The sequence below is a fragment of the Ambystoma mexicanum genome, chromosome 10, assembly GCF_040938575.1.
Source record: "Ambystoma mexicanum isolate Mex_15411 chromosome 10, UKY_AmexF1_1, whole genome shotgun sequence".
Classification (NCBI taxonomy): domain Eukaryota; kingdom Metazoa; phylum Chordata; class Amphibia; order Caudata; family Ambystomatidae; genus Ambystoma; species Ambystoma mexicanum.
In genome coordinates this window covers 1,482,651,011-1,482,671,231 of record NC_090932.1, presented here as the reverse complement: position 1 = coordinate 1,482,671,231, position 20,221 = coordinate 1,482,651,011, and the positions used below count along the sequence as shown (strand labels likewise).

Genomic DNA, 20,221 nt, shown 5'->3' with positions numbered 1-20,221 from the left:
TTTGAAACTTCTATTGGGGCGGACACTCAGATAGACATTATGGTTAAAAACTATCTCAATACCATCTAAGATTGTTGCGGTCAGTCAAGCCATATGTCTCTACAAAAAACTGTGAAACTTTGGTGAGAGCTACCATAATGCCAAGGCTGGACCAATGCATGGACTGCTGAGCGGCGCTAGCAAAAACTGTGTCCAAAAGTCGCAGACTTTGCAGAATGATGCTGTTCGCATCATTAAGAATGTGCCCAGAAGAGAACATATCTCTACGCACAGGAGGGACCTCCACTGGCTGCCGGATGCAGCCAGAATTCGTTTTACGGTAAATACACCAATACATAAATGTCTTTACAGGCTCGCCGCGTCCTACCGTTGTGAGAGTTTTGTGCAACATCTACCGGCAAGAGCTACTCAGTCAAGTAACACTGTGCTCCTAACTTGCCCAAGAGCTAAGCGGGCAAGAGGAAATGGACGCTATCTTCCCGTTCAGGCAGTCTTGGCCTGGAACAAATTGCCAGTGGACTTGCATAGGGAAGAGAATCTGCAAAGAGTTTGAAAACCTTTTTCGCCGAAATACCTGCTTTTCTTTCTACCTAGTATGACGTGTTTGTTTGTCTCCTTCTGTGCGCCCTGATGCCCGGGGGCTAGGGTGCGCAATAAGTAAATAAATAAATAAAGGGTGCAGCGTGCAAGTCGCAGACCTTGGAGTACAGTCTCAGTCTTTGGGGGTGAGTGTCATCTTTTGGACCACAGTCTGGTTCATAGGGTGTGAGTCAATGACTTGCTCCGGGCTCTTCTTAGTGTGGGCCCTACTACATCAGCTCCAGCCCCCCACTTGTAGGCCCCAGTGAGTGGGGGTGAAAGATGCATCTAATGGGCCAAAGGAAGGTGCAATATCTACTCAGCCTCCTGGGCTCCATGTGGGGATTAACAGCAAAATAGGTTTAATGACCCCACTCACTCCCATCTTCCAAAACCGCCATCCAGCCCCCCCCCCCCCAACCCCCACCTCTCTCCCCCCGTAGGCGGCTCCGCCCCTGAGTATTCTCTTTAATGGCCTGTTAATGAGCTGCTTTCTTATATGTTCGGTAAGTTTAAGAAGTATTATACTGCACGTATTGCTCTTGTATTTGCTTGTTTCCTTAATTTTCTGAATGCAAGTAAAGAATACAAACTTTTAAGCAAACAAATAGACTCCTGGACTTTGAACTCCATGCAGCGCCGGTAAACTTTCCCCATTCCCTCTCGCATTCCGATCCCAGGAGCAGATGTTTTGGTGGAGGGTAGGAGGGAGGTGCACAAAGCGGCATAACACACCACTTTTACAGCGCCTCCAATTTCGCAATAATAAAGTAGTGGGCGGGGCCTGTCCCCCCATGCCCCGCTATATGAAAGACCCTCCAGCCCCGGGACCGCTTGTTGCTCTGCTCTCGCCCAGGCACTATGGTAAGAGTCCCTCTCCCTTTGCTTCTTGCCTCGATGTTCTCCGCATCCATCCTTCCCCGCAACCCTGCTACCCCGCGCTGTGCAGCGCCTTGAAACGCTGTGGACGCGCTACTCATAATTTCTGATTTCTCGCGTGGAAATGTGCCTAATGCTATTCCTTTTCCCTTAGACTACCTACACAGACAAAGGAGAACAGGTAAGATTAAGGTCTGCTGAATATTAGTTTCATGAGGATGTTTGAATGTTTACTTGTTTCTAAACATCGTTATCCCGCAATAAGCACTTCTGGGCCTTAGTGTATTTTCGTTTGTGTAATTTTTTTACTTCATCATATATTTGTGTTTGTTTGAATGTACTATGTGGTTGTGCTGATGGGTATCTTTCTTTGTTAGATATTTTCTTAATCATTGTGGTGCTATTAAATGACTCTTCCTAGCCTATTTCTATATCGTTTTATCTTGTGGTTTACCAGCCAGGGTGTAGAGATCTGCAAGGGTGGCGCGGGCATCAAATAATTGATTCCGGAAGTTGTGTATAGCGCACACTGGGAGTTGAAGCGACTCGTGGCGCTTCAGTTCCCCAAAACGACTGTCAAGACCAGAGGGAGGCGGGATGCTCTATAAAAACGGGATAATGGGGCTGTTTGTAATAGAAAATATAAGCCTGTATAGCTTGTGTGGGTGTGGGGCGGAAATAATATTTGTCCTCTGGGCGGGGGTCGGGGGTGGGGGGCAGTATAAAAACGTTTCCAATAGCACTACTACCAGGGGTCTAGGGTGAGCAGAAGAAACACGCCTTTCCAGTCCCTCACTTTCTTTTACAAATGATTGGTAGAAATGAACCAAAATAACAACTCGAAATCCTTATTTTGATAAAAGAATGCCTGTTTTGCCCAAGATCACACGATGTGGGGCGGCAGAAGCCGAGCCTCTGGTCCTATCAGTCAGCAGTTTGGTCAGCCCAATGAACCGCTTTCCACAAAACGTCAAGTTCCACGTAGCCGAGACATTATGTAATTGACTTTGAACATGTGTTGTGTTTCTTCTTTTCCTTTTAGCATGAGAGGGGGCGGTTTGTCAGCTTCCACTCGGTCACGCTGTGGGTCGGAAATGCCAAGCAGGTAGGTTTGCATATTCCCTGGTGCGCTGCGCTTTTGAAGCGGCCACTTCCTCGCTCTGTCCTGCATGCATATTGGAGCCCCCCATTTCGCCCCCAGCCTGTGATTGGCTGCGCCGGGGGGCGGCGAGGGGGCGTCGGAAGGGACTGGAATCTGGGTTGCATTAAGTTCTGCTGCTGCACTGCGGGCCTCCTGCGGTCTGTCGATAGTGCCACGCTCCTTTCCGGGCTTTAAAGGGGCAGAGAAGGGCTTTGCAGCGATAACTCGCCTCTTCGCACTTAAATCCCGAGAGGCGATTTACAACCGTCATGTGAATTTAGGACGATGTATGGCCACCCGAATTACGCTAAAAGTGAGAAATGTTCACGAAAATCCAAAGCCTGTCTGCCAGGAAGTTGTTTTTATAAAGTCGAAAATACCATTAATGTATGGAAGGGAATGTCAGTAAAAGGTAAACAACAACATGGGACGGCAGCAGTTCATACCGCTGATGTCCCACTTACAAATAAGTGCACCACACGGTCAGGGCAGAGTGTGCTCCTGCTATGCCCACACCCCATCGTGCATGGAGGGTGCAGAGCAGGAGCACACGGTCACACTGCTGCCCGTGCCCTGCTCCAAACCGCTGTTCCATAGGGAAACACTGCCGCTCCGGACAGGATGCCCAGAAAAAAAGACATGCCACAGTAAGAACGGGCTGCTCCTAAATGCCAGACTAGCCAAGAAATAACACATACCATCAGTGCTTTAAGTGGGACCGGGCCCCGGCAGTCTCCCAAAAGTGGGGTTGAGCCGGGGCTCCCCGGTCCCACCACAACATTGGCGGGATGCATTATCCAGGAGATGCGCCCGCCATTAGGTCAGGCAAGCTGGCAGAATTGTCAGCCGGCCACAGCATCGCTGTAGCTGGCTGGCACTTCTGTCAGTGACTGTAACTTCCTCTGGTGACCCTTCGCGCGAGGGGTCACCAGAGGACGTACTGTGCCTTTGCTTCCCCAGGTCTCTGAGGCATCTTTAACCCTCTGCGAACCTGAGGACTCCTCGACATATTTCGAGGTTTATAAAAGATGGCTTCAAAAGTGCACAATTCAAGCGATTTTTTATAAAGCTTTGCCAACGACAAAGACACCTCAGGCTTTGTCCATGGAAAGCTTTATAAAAGATGGATTGAATTATGCACTTTTCAAGCCATCTTTTATAAACATAGAAATGTTTAACAAAGATGGCTTGGAAAGTACTCAAACCATAAGGTACGCACACAAATATATAAATGTTATATATTTGTGTGCGTACCTTACTATGGTTTATGTACTTTTCAAGCCATCTTGAAGTACACAAACCATAGTAAGGCACGCAAACAAATATATAAATGGAAGCATTTATATATTTATGTGCGTACCTTACTATGGTTTGTGTAGTATGCTAGCCAACTTTTATAAACATAGAAATGTTACATATTTCTGTGTTCATAAAAGATGGCTTGCATACTACACAAACCATAGTAAGATACGCATATAAATATATAAAATGTTTGCGTACCTTACCATGGTTTGTGTATGTTTTTAAGGCCATGCCCATCCCTCAAGCCACGCCCCCAGATGAGGCTCCCCCTCGATTTCTTACCCCACTTAAAGCCCTGCATAAGATACATGCAAACTTCCTAATTTGCATATGGATTGCACCAACGTAACTGACTTCTCAGAAAAGGACATTGCAAGGAGCATCTCAGTCTTTGATACTTGGAGGCACCATGGAAGAGACTTTAGAATACGTTGCCATAAGCAAGCCAATTGGCAAATAACGTTGCGGTGCAAAAAACCTAAATTGCACCATTCTTATATGTGCAGCAACTCTATAGTCAGTAGGCTTTTTTTTTATAATAGCATGATACATTAACATAAGCTATGAAGTGAATCACATACGAGCTATAGATAAGACCCAGTGTGATTAAATGATTTGCCCAGGATCACACACTTTGATGAAATGGTGAAAGCGGGATGTGGACAATTTAAGCAACTGCACACATCTTCACAGGTTTAGTGGATATGGATATGTTTAAGGTTTTTGCTTAGCATTTAATGTGATTAAATAACACTTTATTTATAGCAATGCCTTGTAAGCAAACCACATCACATAATAAACTAGCCTTTCATAATAAACACACTTTACACTACATACAAAGAGCAACGTGTCAGTTCCCTGAGGGTGCCGCCCTGCTGCACGGAGACCGGAATGCCACACACACAGGAAAAGTGTCCGGCTGCCTGGACGATGAGGGTGCTGAGCAGGAACACTGTGCTCCTGCTCTGCACCCTCATTCTACCGTTCTGGCTATTAAAAGAGCCCCTGGGGGCAGGGTAAGATGCCCCCACCACATGCTCAGTATGTCACTGCACCTGTTACAATTTGGTGCTTGGGGATGCCTTTGGTTTGTGCAAATTTTGAAGTGCAACCCGTTTGTGGATACGGGATGCTTTTTAAAATGCGCAGAAATGCCTCCTTACTTGCACAAATGTACAAATGGGGAAAGATTGGAGGTGAACACATTCAAATGTCATGTGTGTATAGTGGGCCACCTTTATTAGTGCAAGTGAAAATAGGGTCGGTCATTGCTGGGGCACCTGTTCCGCTTGCAATGTGCAACGGTAGGGGATGGAGGATGGGGGAAGAGGAAGGCAGAGGTTGGAAGGGACATCAAGAGGGTGGCTATGAAGAAAAACAGGTTCTGACAGGGGGGAGCCGAGTGAGGTATAGCCTAGGACTATCACACACATGTATCCCTGGCACTTTAGAGAGCACAGACCCGGTACAAAGGACACCAGAGCGCTAGTACAGTGACAAACAATAAGCTTGCGTACATCAAGTAAAGGGTGAAGCCACCTAGGGGAGAACAGCAATGGAGGCATATCCAAGAGAGGCTGCCAGTAGCAAAGAAGAGGAAAGGAAGGGACGTAGAGCACTGCCCAGGACCCTCTATGGCGGACCAAGAGATCACTGGGGCAAACATCCAACCGGGAGCATCTAGGAGGAAGGCATGACGGGAAGTGTAGGGGCTCATGGATGTGCTCACCCACTGGCCACCATGGGTAGTATATACAGCAAGGAGCCGGAAGAGGCAAGAGGCAGCGGAGCACATGCACCATGTCCATGTACCCGAAAGCACTCCAAGAGTGGGAGCTTAAAGAGATCCAGTTCAATGCGGGCGACAGGTCCCTATAGAATGTAGGCCTGGATGAAGGGGTCTTATGGGAACTACACGGGAGCAGCGGAGCATGCCTTATACCCCCAACTTAACTTAACCATCGGTCGAGAACAAGATCTCCTTACCCTGCACATTATTTATTTTCTGTTATTTGTACCGAAGGAACAATGCTCTTTTGATCACAAAAGAGCATTCAGTACATAATAAATCTGATTTCGGGAAGCAGTGAGATTCTTACAATGGGGTGAGTTTGAGGGACGTTCTGACCAGGTTGTGGAGGGCAGTAAATGGAACAGTCACTGGGGACAATACATAGGTGGACATACATAGATTAAGGACAATGAACATTGGACATTTCTAAGTGCAGGTAGGCGGTACGGCCAGCCGGGCTCAGGCTGTGACCATGATGGGTGAAGTGAGGGACAGAGGCAGGGGTGAGGCGAGGGAACAATGTTAGCCAGCAGGCAGATGAGAGGTAGGTTAAGAGGGTGACTCGGAGGCGAGGAGGTAGGCTTTTAGTTTGGTTTTGAACAAATCCGTGTGGGCTGTTTCTCGGATGTCCGGGGGAGAGAATTCCATGCAAGTGGAGCAAGAAGAGAGAAGGAGCGGAAGCACGAGGAGGATGAGGAGTCACAAGGGCAGTCAAGGAGGCAGAGCGGAGATTGCGAGAAGGCTTGCAGCGGAGGATAGATAAAGCATTAAACAGAGACGTGTGTGAGGTCTGTGGTAAAGTTCTAATTGAGGTATGGCGGGCCAAAATCCCCATAAGCCCCTACTTAGTGATAGCGGGAGACCGCAAGTGACCTGCAATGTGAGCCCTTATTGGAGCTTATAGGCCTATCTGAAGATGGGGATCTAATCAGCCCTAAAAAGCAGCATAAGAATGCCCTGCAAGAAGCACCAACCGCGGTGAACTTAAACCTAAGGGCTTGCAATGGTAGGGCCACCGGCGGGTGAACGGCGAAACCAACGTTCGTGGTAGGAAATCACAAAAGCCATATTGATTACATCCTATTGGATATCAGGCTATGGGCATTCCCAAGTCATCTCAATGCCACGGGTTATAACACGGCACATGCCAGCTAGGGAACTCCTTCCCCTACAATGGATGTGGCGCACAATAAAACGCTTTTTATTTTTTAATATACTATGGGTTCCTTTGAGTAGGCCTCCAACCCATCTCGCACCCAGCCTCCACAAACACCCCGTGTCACAATGGGCTAGGAACCAGGCCGGTGTGTATCAATAAGGTATTTGTTAACTTATTATTTAATGTAAAAGGAAAATTATCAATATACAGCCGCCACCAATGTTGTGGCAACACGAATGCAATAATCCCTACAGAACAATTAGATTAAGATGTCCTATTACAATTCTCACAGTTCTTTAATGGCAAAAGAGGAAAAAAGATTTTTTTTATAAAGTGATAGCGCCAACTGTTTAGCACTCCCCCCTGCAACACTCACCCCAAACTCCAGTTAAACTTGATTCCTTTGAATGGAAGGCAGTGGCAAGGAGTAGGAATGGAGAGAGAGAATCGGATTTGGGGTAAAGCCCACCGCCCCAAGATAGGAATCTAGCAAAGAAAGTGAAAACCCGTTTTTGGAGCAAAACGCCAGAATGGGGTTTTGGTTCTTACTCACAAATGCTAGGGGACAGAATGAAAGGAAATTCGTATTGCTTACACTTTAGGAGATAGTGAAAGTTTAGAGAATACTAATCAGCACACCAGAGCAATGTAGAAATTAAATGGGAAAATCGGTTTTGGGAGAAATCAAATGCAAAAGGGAAAACACGGTGGCAAATGGATATTCGTTTATACTGAGGTTTATAATGGCAGGCAGCTCAGGGAAGGGGCTTAGCTTACAATAAAAAAATCTGTTTTCAATGACAAGGACAGAGGGACCTAACAGGTAGACTTCTAGGCAAAAGGGATTGCTCACAATGGAACAACGGTTTGGGGTTTAATAGGACATATGTACATGGGAATTCGCGGGGAAATGCACACAATAGATGGACAAATTTGGTTTTCAGTTACATGGAGGCTAATTCTTTTGAGGCAACACTTTAATGGCTAGAATAATTAAATACAACACCAAGTACAAGATGGTTAATTTTGAATTTCAACAATCTTGTACTGTGAATTTCAATGATGGAATTAATTGATTTACCTAAAAAATATATTAAGGATTTACACAGACACTGAGAGGTTTTCCAACGGAGATTTGCTAATATACACAGGCTAGTAATAGATTCTTCTATGGGAATGTGAATTAATTACACTGGCAATTTTTGGGGGTTTCAATGGGGTTTTCAATGGGATTTTCAATTGGGGTTTCAATGAGAGAAATATTGGATGCAATGCTACAAAAATGAAGGGCTCATGCAATTTAGGGCTGGGGTATATGCTACTTACAAAGCAAGCCTGGGTTTGGGATTCAGGAAAGCCAGCTGCATCTCAGGACACTCTGGACAGCTAGGGCAAGGGTCTGGTCACTGCACTCTCAAAGATGGTAAGGTTCAGCTGCCTTCTCTCCGACCTCCTTCTCCTGTCGCCCCAGATTTTGTCTGTGTCTGTCTCTAACCTAGTACAGTCCCCTTATATAGCACGAATGACGTCACTAACTATACAATCAAGGGGGAGTACCCTGTAATTATCCCTGCCGCCAGGATTGGACAGTTTCACTCTGTCTCTCCGCCCCCAGCCATGATAGGTTCAAGGGAAGAGAGCACCATCTGTCTTTTTGCATTTATTACAATTCTTTGTTCTCATTACCACTTTTTGGCAAAAAACAGTTATGTCTCATAACTTCATAATTATACTCGCCCGGGCCATATGAAATAGATATGTGGTTTCAATTGCTCCTAGCGAATTAGGTAAGCTGATCGCCAACTCCATACGAGGTAGCATGGCCCTTTGGTACATTTTTGTCATTTTCATAAAATGCATAACAGTTATGACTCTGCAAATCATCCAGCATGTTCCTAATTTCATCTTCCATCTTTTCATCAACTGTCATATTTGTCATCTGTTCAGATCAGCCAGAAACGAGTCTTAACTGGCCATTTCAGTCCCCAAAGTCCTAGGGAAATGCAATTAGTCTCTTTAAAACTGCCTGGAAATTACATGAAGAAATAGCATAAAACGAAATTGTGTACAATGAAAAGATATACACATTTAGGTACAAAGCATACAGACCAACAAAACAAAAACAATTAAACAGAGCGAATGCAGATTATGTTCTAGAAAGAAATTACGGCAACACACAAGCAATGGTGCACTCAGCAAAAAAAGAAGGTCCATATGCCCAATGTGACAAACAATACCCATAGTATCAAACGAGACGATATGCTCCATTATTTTAGGGTGACTAGATTTTGAAAATAAAAAACCGGGACAGGCCACTGACATAGAAGTGGAACTACAGCTTCCACGGTCCTACTTCTATGTGGGTGGCTTGTCCCATGTCATGTTGCAGCGCCCAGGGTCCCTAGGCTATTTTAAGTTTAAAAAACCTATCTGGGATTTGGGGATCAGGTAGATATCATCCCGGTTTTTGGCATCATGATATCCGGCCAAAAACCAGGATGATATCTTCCCGATCCCCAAATCCCAGGACAGGGCTTATAAACTTTAAAAAGTCTCGGGACCCCAGGATGGAGGTGCAAATACCCAGACCGTCCCTGCAAAACCGGGACGTCTGGTCCCCCTGCATTATTTAAGAGTGAGATTTCTGGCTCTGGGAAGTGGGATCATCGCTTGGATAAAGCAGGAACATGCCTTTATCTCTAACCTTGGTAATGGTGCAGTGGGTCCTACTCTAAAAATGCATCAATTACAAGCGATACAAGGCGCCCTTTATGGAGCAGAGATACAGGGACACAACAAGTGTTCTAGCCTAAGCACCATCGAAAATGGGTTTCCAAAACATATCTTGGGACTACCTAAAAGGATCTCGACTTCATAAATTCATGAGGAACTGGGTCTCACATATCTAGACCAAATGGTGGCATTTAAACCGATAATGCGTTGGCTAAAATTGTTGTCCGGACCCGAACTAGGGAAATTCAGAGACGCTGATGGACATATTTGGTCAAGAAGGTGGCATGGCCTTCAGGGCTCAAGTCGAGGGCCCATCTACTTTTTTCAGAGGGTGGACTCAGTCCTGCCAGCTAAAATGAGAAACATTGAATGTCCTCTCTGAATTTATGAAATAAAACCAACCTCAAGGATCAAAACCGCAACAGGTTTCAGGCTGGGCAGTTCACCACTGCACTATATAACCTGATGAAAAACATCATACAACTAAAGGTGAAATCTCCCATTTCAGTACGGCAAGTTCCAGGGAAAATATTTGTATTGGTTCTTGGAATTTAAAACATGCACACCTTTTAATGTTTTCAAAAACACTATTAGAAGAAAATACCCTCTCTTGGTTTTGTGTGTGTGTTGATTTTATGAAAGGCAAATGCCATTCGTCCTGTGCAATTTGGGTGGTTATGCAAAGCCAATTTAATGAAATGTGAATATTTCAACTTGATATGCCAATTTCTGGTGACGTCACATTCCATTGCGTTTGGTGATGGGTCCTCCCATTTTAACTTTTAGGACTTGACCCCTGATGGCCTTCACATGTAAAAGAAAACGTGTTATGCTCGCTAGGGTGTCTTGACCTTTGGTTCAACGCCACTCATATCACCGGACACATGAAGTGCGTCATTAACAGCAAATACCAGGAGGGAGTTGTAAGCCAAGATCTCTTCCCCGTGGCTGCTATCTGCTTATTTGGAAGTTAACGCATCTCTTGGGTATGAAACATACCTAAACTATCAAACCAAAGACAATGAGGCACCTACATACAAAAATGCAATTTGGGTTTCTCCCGGTAGCACAAACTATGCAAAAATGGGACTGCTTTAAATCTTAGAGGTGCCCATAATGCAAAGATAGGGTGGAATCAGAAGCACACTTCCTTCTAGCATGCCCACTATACATGAGGCATAGAAGACTTTACCTAGCACAAAGATAGGGTGGAATCAGAAGCACACTTCCTTCTAGCATGCCCACTATACATGAGGCATAGAAGACTTTACCTAGCACAACGATAGGGTGGAATCAGAAGCACACTTCCTTCTAGCATGCCCACTATACACGAGGCATAGAAGACTTTACCTAGCACAACGATAGGGTGGAATCAGAAGCACACTTCCTTCTAGCATGCCCACTATACACGAGGCATAGAAGACTTTACCTAGCACAAAGATAGGGTGGAATCAGAAGCACACTTCCTTCTAGCATGCCCACTATACACGAGGCATAGAAGACTTTACCTAGCACAAAGATAGGGTGGAATCAGAAGCACACTTCCTTCTAGCATGCCCACTATACACGAGGCATAGAAGACTTTACCTAGCACAAAGATAGGGTGGAATCAGAAGCACACTTCCTTCTAGCATGCCCACTATACACGAGGCATAGAAGACTTTACCTAGCACAAAGATAGGGTGGAATCAGAAGCACACTTCCTTCTAGCATGCCCACTATACACGAGGCATAGAAGACTTTACCTAGCACAACGATAGGGTGGAATCAGAAGCACACTTCCTTCTAGCATGCCCACTATACACGAGGCATAGAAGACTTTACCTAGCACAACGATAGGGTGGAATCAGAAGCACACTTCCTTCTAGCATGCCCACTATACACGAGGCATAGAAGACTTTACCTAGCACAAAGATAGGGTGGAATCAGAAGCACACTTCCTTCTAGCATGCCCACTATACAGGAGGCATAGAAGACTTCACCTAGCACAAAGATAGGGTGGAATCAGAAGCACACTTCCTTCTAGCATGCCCACTATACACGAGGCATAGAAGACTTTACCTAGCACAAAGATAGGGTGGAATCAGAAGCACACTTCCTTCTAGCATGCCCACTATACACGAGGCATAGAAGACTTTACCTAGCACAAAGATAGGGTGGAATCAGAAGCACACTTCCTTCTAGCATGCCCACTATACACGAGCCATAGAAGACTTTACCTAGCACAAAGATAGGGTGGAATCAGAAGCAACTTCCTTCTAGCATGCCCACTATACACGAGGCATAGAAGACTTTACCTAGCACAACGATAGGGTGGAATCAGAAGCAACTTCCTTCTAGCATGCCCACTATACACGAGGCATAGAAGACTTTACCTAGCACAACGATAGGGTGGAATCAGAAGCACACTTCCTTCTAGCATGCCCACTATACATGAGGCATAGAAGACTTCCCCTAGCACAATTCTTTCTTACCCACACTGCCACATCAACTCAGGAGGGATCATACCAAAATAGAGAATTACATAATTTCGAATCACAAAATACTGCATTTCGAAAACCCCATTTTACCGTACATATATATGTGGGGGTGGATTAAGTTTGTAAAAAAGGTGGAGGGGTATTGGAAGAGCTGCGGGTGGTCTACCCCTGCATATATATGGCGTAAAAAGGGGTAATAACCAAAAAAAGCAGTATTTTGGGATTCGAAAATGTATTTTCGCAATAATCACATAGATCCGACTCAGGATGCTATCAGATTCTGTAAATGCACAAGGATTGCTTCTGTAGTATTAGCAGTGGCAATTTATGTACACAGGGCCTGGAATATGAGAGCATCAATATGGCTTTCATGCCCTGCCAGCAAAGCAAGGGCCTCAGCTTGGGCTGTGGGGCGTTAAAGGCCATGTCCGCCCTCCCGCAGGGCATGAAAGACATTCGCAGCCCGGGCTTCGTCTGGGGTGCGAATGGCTTTCATAATTTTTAATCGGGAAATCCGTGCTGCTAGCACAGCCGATCTGATCCCCGATCAAAAACGGAAAAAAAAGACGGCTGCCGCCATATAGAAAAGGGACTAAGTCTCTTTTCCATGTCTATGGCAGCCAGACGGGAGGAGCTCCAGGACCAGAGCGCAATGCTCAGGTCCCGCAGGCAAGTGGAGGGTTTGGGGAGGCAACAGGGAGAGGCTCCCTTTTGCTTCCCCAATGAAAAAAAGGAGAAAAAAAGCACCACCCTGGGAAGGGCATCAGGTTGCTGGGACAGCAGGCGAGGATTGTGTTTTCTCACCAGCCGTTCCAGCCACCTGATTGGCTGAGCGCCCTTCCCTGTGTGCAAATTATGAATCTAGCCCCAGGATTTGTGCAGTTTGTTTCCCCTACCACTGTGCTTGACAATTTTAATAGAGATGTAGGACACACTAAAGTCTTTCATCGTTTTAGGTTCATTGCATTTATTATTTGTAGAAATTCTTGTTTTTACTCGCTGGTAAGCACGCACTAACATGCAAGCAGTGTTTGCAAATTGCATTTGTGACTAGCTATGCCATGAGGCCTGTTAGCCCCCGTTTATGATCAAATAGGCTGACATTGATGTGAGGATGACTACTCTATATTTTGAATGGTTCAGTATGTTTGATTTCGTGCTTTGGTGGGTTTATATCCGAAACACATCTTGGTTGATTGATGGAGAGACAAAAGAGGGAAGAGGCAACGGAGCATATGCAACATATCTATGTACCCCAATGCCCTCCAAGTGTGAGGGTTTAACGAGATCCGATTCTAAGCAGGTGCCAGGTCCATATACACTTTTGGCATGGGTGTTAGCAGCCTGGCATTAAAGCATCGACTTCGCATGTGTCTGATTTATGGCCTGACAACAACCTTAGCAATGCAGGGCATGCACCGAGAGAGTCATCAACTGCGCATTTATTTATTTATTTATTTAGTATTTATAAAGCGCACAGCAGCCCGTGGGCTATCGTGGCGCTGCTACAACAGTGAGCTTGAATTGCATATACTTACATGTGAGAGTAGCGCATCTTTTTCTTTCATTGTCAGTGATTTTCTCGAAGGGCAGAGCCACTTTTCCAACTTAGTGTAGGTTCAAGGATACTTTCCTGAATCAGAAAAGAGTTAGACTTTATAGAAATGCTCACAGTAATACTGCGGCACCTGCTGCCCCCACAAAGATAGCTTTGCTGCAGGAAAGCGTAGCAGCTCCACTCCAATCTTTCCCCTCCCCTCACAAGGGTGGTGCTGGAAACTGGAGGGCAGACTGTCGCCTTTCAACACTACCTTTCTCCTGAGCACGGAATCTGGACAGCATCTTCTCTTCTTCATGTGATTCTGGGAACATGGAACCCACTCAGCACCTCTCTTGTTACACTCGGGGCCTGATTCTGAGCTGCGGCAAAAAGTCCAGTGGAAACCGACCTTATCACTTCCCCTTTCCAGCACCTCCATTCTGAGTTAGGTGGAGGGATTGAAGGGCAGCTGTTGTGCTTTCCAGCCTCAACAGCTCATGAAACCTTTTGTTGTGGGGGCAACGTGTGCAACGGTGTCACTGCAAGGACTTCTAATACGTCTGCCACGTTTGCGATTTACTGAACTGTCCTTGAGCCTCCAGTAAACAGAAAAGTGGAATGGGAAAAGCCTAGATTTTAAAGGAAAACATTTGTAGAAATGTTAACGACATACGACATGTCGCAGGTGCCGTATTTTAAATCCTTTTATTTAACATGCAGAAGTCAGACTCTGCGAATGCCCGCACGGCGTCTGCCCTGCATTAATGGCGGTCACTAGGACCGTTGTCAGGCCGTAAACCCGGCACATGCAAGAGTGGAGGCTTGGAACCCAGTACACCACATCTATTCACAGAACATGGTGCTTTTGAGAAAAGTGCTGTTCCTCTAACAAGACGTTTCTAATCTGCACTGCCCTCTGAATTGGGTCCTCAATGCCTTCCTCTCATAGCTCAGTGAAAATGGTCCGTAAATCCCAGTAAATACACTGCTTACACTCGGTGAACTAAGCTTCCTCCTAGGGCGCTGGCCTCTAGTGGGCGCCAAACACAAGCTTTTCCCTCTTCTTCAAAGAAAGGCAATGGAGAAGACGGACGGTAAATACAACTCAAGTAGCTGCAGGAAGCTCTTCCAAAAATGCCAGGCAGCCACCTCCTGCACATCACTGTGCTCCCAGGTGTAGGGCCTTGCGTCCCCACTCCATGCAGATGACTTCCTGGTTGCACCTAGTTCATGGGCTGAAACCTTACTTCCGCGGATGAGCCGGGAGTGACGATGTAAACTTGGAGACTTGGGAGTTTAGAGTTTTTTCCAATGGTAGAAGTGTACCGAACAAAGGAGTGGAACTGTAGTCTGGGCAGGGGAGAGGGTAGGCAGAAGCCTAGTGCAACGTGCCCAGGTGTTGCGGCCGGGGCATTGCAATAGTCTAAGTGACTAGTAACTAAGGATCGTATAGTGCAAGATGTGACCAGGTGTTGCGGTCGGGGCAATGCAATAGTCTAGGTGACTAGTAACTAAGGATTGTATAGTGCAAGATGTGACCAGGTGTTGCGGCCGGGGCAATGCAATAGTCTAAGTGACTAGTAACTAAGGATCGTACAGTGCAAGATGTGACCAGGTGTTGCGGTCGGGGCAATGCAATAGTCTAGGTGACTAGTAACTAAGGATTGTATAGTGCACGTGACCAGGTATTGCGGCTGGGGCATTGCAATAGTCTAAGTGACTAGTAACTAAGGATCGTATAGTGCAAGATGTGACCAGGTGTTGCGGCCGGGGCAATGCAATAGTCTAGGTGACTAGTAACTAAGGATTGTATAGTGCAAGATGTGACCAGGTGTTGCGGTCGGGGCAATGCAATAGTCTAGGTGACTAGTAACTAAGGATTGTATAGTGCAACGTGACCAGGTATTGCGGCTGGGGCATTGCAATAGTCTAAGTGACTAGTAACTAAGGATCATATAGTGCAAGATGTGACCAGGTGCTGCGGCCGGGGCAATGCAATAGTCTAAGTGACTAGTAACTAAGGATCGTATAGTGCAACGTGACCAGGTTTTGCGGCCGGGGCATTGCAATAGTCTAGGTGACTAGTAACTAAGGATCGTATAGTGCAACGTGACCAGGTGTTGTGGCCGGGTCATTGCAATAGTCTAAGTGACTAGTAACTAAGGATCGTATAGTGTAAGATGTGACCAGGTGTTGCGGCCGGGGGAATGCAATAGTCTAAGTGACTAGTAACTAAGGATCGTATAGTGCAACGTGACCAGGTGTTGCGAACGGAGCAATGCAATAGTCTAAGTGACTAGCAACTAAGGATCGTATAGTGTAAGATGTGAAAAGGTGTTGCAGCCGGGGCATTGCAATAGTCTAAGTGACCAGTAACTAAGGATCATATAGTGCAACGTGACCAGGTGTTGCGGCCGGGGCATTGCAATAGTCTAAGTGACTAGTAACTAAGGATCGTATAGTGCAAGATGTTACCAGGTGTTGCGGCCGGGGCAATGCAATAGTATAAGTGACTAGTAACTAAGGATCGTATAGTGTAAGATGTGACCAGGTGTTGCGGCCGGGGGAATGGAATAGTCTAAGTGACTAGTAACTAAGGATCGTATAGTGCAACGTGACCAGGTGTTGCGACCGGGGCAATGCAATAGTCTAAGTGACTAGCAACTAAGGATCGTATAGTGTAAGATGTGAAAAGGTGTTGCGGCCGGGGCATTGCAATAGTCTAAGTGACAAGTAACTAAGGATCGTATAGTGCAACATGACCAGGTGTTGCGGCCGGGGCATTGCAATAGTCTAAGTGACTAGTAACTAAGGATCGTATAGTGCAACGTGACTAGGTGTTGTGGCCGGGGCATTGCAATAGTCTAAGTGACTAGTAACTAAGGATCATATAGTGCAATGTGACCAGGTGTTGTGGCCGGGGCATTGCAATAGTCTAAGTGACTAGTGATCATATAGTGCAACGTGACCAGGTGTTGTGGCCGGGGCATTGCAATAGTCTAAGTGACTAGTAACTAAGGATCGTATAGTGCAAGATGTGACCAGGTGTTGCGGCCGGGGCAATGCAATAATCTAAGTGACTAGTAACTAAGGATCGTATAGTGCAACGTGACTAGGTGTTGCGGCCGGGGCATTGCAATAGTCTAAGTGACTAGTAACTAAGGATCATATAGTGCAATGTGACCAGGTGTTGTGGCCGGGGCATTGCAATAGTCTAAGTGACTAGTGATCATATAGTGCAACGTGACCAGGTGTTGTGGCCGGGGCATTGCAATAGTCTAAGTGACTAGTAACTAAGGATCGTATAGTGCAAGATGTGACCAGGTGTTGCGGCCGGGGCAATGCAATAGTCTAAGTGACTAGTAACTAAGGATCGTATAGTGCAATGTGACTAGGTGTTGCGGCCGGGGCATTGCAATAGTCTAAGTGACTAGTGATCATATAGTGCAACGTGACCAGGTGTTGTGGCCGGGGCATTGCAATAGTCTAAGTGACTAGTAACTAAGGATCGTATAGTGCAAGATGTGACCAGGTGTTGCGGCCGGGGCAATGCAATAATCTAAGTGACTAGTAACTAAGGATCGTATAGTGCAACGTGACTAGGTGTTGCGGCCGGGGCATTGCAATAGTCTAAGTGACTAGTAACTAAGGATCATATAGTGCAATGTGACCAGGTGTTGTGGCCGGGGCATTGCAATAGTCTAAGTGACTAGTGATCATATAGTGCAACGTGACCAGGTGTTGTGGCCGGGGCATTGCAATAGTCTAAGTGACTAGTTGTCATGATCTCTGCTTCCAAAAGGTCAGGGTTTTCCCAACTCCCTTGGAAGCAGATCCATAACCCAGGTTCCGAGTGCCAACCAGTCCCAATTGGGACCTTTTGGACCCAGTCCTGGCGCCAGTGGCACCAGGCTCATAAATATGCCCAGTCCGCTGGAAGCGCCGGGCTCATAATGCTTGGGTGGACTTACCTGCAGCAGACCATGCTGCTTACTTGCCTGCCAGTTGAGCCTCTGATCCTCTTCTGTTGGGAACTACTTTTCCTGTTGGGTGGGGCAGGAGCCACTCCCTAGATTCAGAACACTGGAACTCTTCTGGAAAGCAGGAACTCTTTTCTTACCTAGGCGTGGCTGTGGAAGGAGACACCTAAGCACTACAGGAGGCTATTTAAACCACACCCGATGGATGAATCTTGCTTTGCGTTATTCTGCATCCTCTGCAGCAGAACGCTCATCGTGTCTTCTGCATCTGATCCTGGGCCTAAGGAAAAAGGCTTACCATCCTGAATTCAGTCTTCAGCAACACCTATAAAGACAAGAAAGAACAGGTTAGCATTACGGTCTTCAGTGACAGCTCTTCACTTACCTGGTCCATCGGCTGTCACCAACGCCTCGCGCTGCATTCCGGCATCTGAAAGACAAAGGCTTACCTACTCTTCATGCGCTCCGGAGGTCTTCACACTGCATTCCGGCATCTGAAAGACAAAAGCTTACCAACTCTTCGCACGCTCAGGAGGCCTTCGGCGCTGCATCCCGCATCTGAAAGACAAAACAAGGTGCGTTTAAAGACATTGGGGAACTTTAATACTCACGTGCCATTACTCCTTTCCACATCTTACCCAGTGGGTATTCCGGCACCCTGCAGCCGCTCCGAACTCGTACCTGCAAAATAAAAAGACAGTTAGAGCGCATAGTGAAGCAGGCAACAAGCGCTTACTTACGTGCTTCCAGGCGCTTCTATTCATCACACGGGCTCCATCTTCAACTCACTTCAGCCCGTCATCCGCCATCGCCGGAACCCTGCAAAACAAGAAACATCATTACTAAAGACTTTAAAGACATTAGAATTACTCAAAACTTACCGTTCGTGCAGTAAACGACGGACAGCAGTCCTCTGAAGTCAAGAGGCCTGCTCCCCTTATCCAGTGAAGAAACTGGTTACAGCACTCTGCCCCGAGGCAGATGGAGAGCACGGCGTTCACTTACCTAAGGTGAGAGCGTTAACCTTTGGGGTTCTACAGGAGAAGAGAAAGGGAAGAAGAGAGAGACATTCAATAACCCAGTTCCTTAATCCCATATTTTCTATCTGCAGACATCTTACCCTTCGAGTCAGACATACAGTGCACAGAGGTCCAGCCCAAAGAGCCAGCCGTGTGTTACACATCACCTTTGAAGATACGGTATACGCCCAGTCAAGACCGGCACCTCTACGGTAATCAGGTGAGCGTTACAGAACGCAAAGCCTACCACAAAACTCCCGTCCAGGCGCTATGGTGTAAGAGGATTCAATTCAACACTACAGCTAAATCAACGCCTAGTCTATAATACTGAATGAAAACCCTTATTGATATATCTTTATGTCCAGTTCATGCGTTCTGGATGACTACCCCTATATAACACCCCTCTCTCAGAATCCCCCTGACCCCACTGAGCCAAGAAGTAGTTCTGTTTTGCAAGTTAAAGGTTTATTTGATAATTTAAACAATATATATTATATCACGCTTTATAATAAATTAATAATTGGATATCACACTTAATCTGGTATGATAAAGATTAACAACGGAGAATCTGGCACTAGCACACTTGTGAATAATCACTAAGGAGTTGACATGAAATGGATAAGATAGCAACAATACTTTTATGGTTTCAAATGGATGCAATGTGGAATGAAATGCAGTAAAGAAAATAACTTGATAGGATTTCAGCAAAGACAATGTAATCACTTTCTTGTACAATTCACCCCCCCTTTTATGCGATGCAAGGAAATGGAAGGGAGGCACACAATTCTCAGAAATGCAATTCAAATGTAAGTCAGTTCACCCAGCAACTTAGACTACAGACGTTGAAAACACAGGCCCAAATGCTTTTAAATGTGCTGGCAATGAAGGAAAAAAATATACTAAACTGCTTTTAATTCCCTCTAGGAGGTTCAGAGTGAGTGAAATCAAGTTAATATTAGTCCAGGCTCACTCTTGCAATGATTCAGGGATGATTAGCAGGTTAAACGGATTTCTGGCAAATGGAAGGCAAGCAGCAGCAGATTTTTACACGTGGAGAAATTTGTAAATCGCGGCAAAAATCGCGGGTGCGCCGGGCGCGATTACAGAGGAACTACAAGGACTATCACTATCATTTTGGGGTCCTAGGAAAGCCTAGGATCTCAGCTTCCAGATGAAAGTTACTGCAAGTCTCTAGCACAAACGGTCACGGAGATATGAGCGATTAAATAAAGGTCGTTTTTCAGATTTGAAATTTTAAAGTTCAAAAAGACAAGTGCAGCTTGCAACTAGATAATGACAAGTGACAGCTTTACTCAAGTTAAAATAGCTTGCATTAGATTATTTTAACTAAGAGATTGGGTTCTGCACAGTTTTGCTATGTACTCACAATATATTTAGAAATATGCCTTGCCACGGATCTGGTCAGGTTTTGGACTGCACTCCGGTTCAGCTCTCTCTGCTTTTGGATACTGCTCTGCTTTCTCTGGGTCTTTCTGCACAGCTTTCTCTGGAGATTGATGGAGGTAAAGTATGGATTTTCCCGGCAGAGCTTCCAGCTGCAAATGGATTTGAAGGTCCCTATCTGTCCTGTCTGTCTGCTTTTATGTGTTTTTTTAA

The 20,221-nt window shown here is 45.9% G+C and overlaps 1 protein-coding gene across 1 annotated transcript in view; it reads left to right on the top strand.

The window, feature by feature from the left end:
- Positions 1-1,354: 1,354 nt before the first annotated feature.
- The window catches only part of HPD (4-hydroxyphenylpyruvate dioxygenase), a 164,452-nt gene continuing 145,585 nt past the window's right edge, over positions 1,355-20,221 (top strand). Inside the window, exons 1-3 of the mRNA XM_069619590.1 lie at positions 1,355-1,443; positions 1,613-1,639; positions 2,501-2,563. Of these exons, the coding sequence (XP_069475691.1) occupies positions 1,441-1,443; positions 1,613-1,639; positions 2,501-2,563 (93 nt within the window). The 5' untranslated portion in view covers positions 1,355-1,440. The remainder of the gene's footprint in view (positions 1,444-1,612; positions 1,640-2,500; positions 2,564-20,221) is intronic.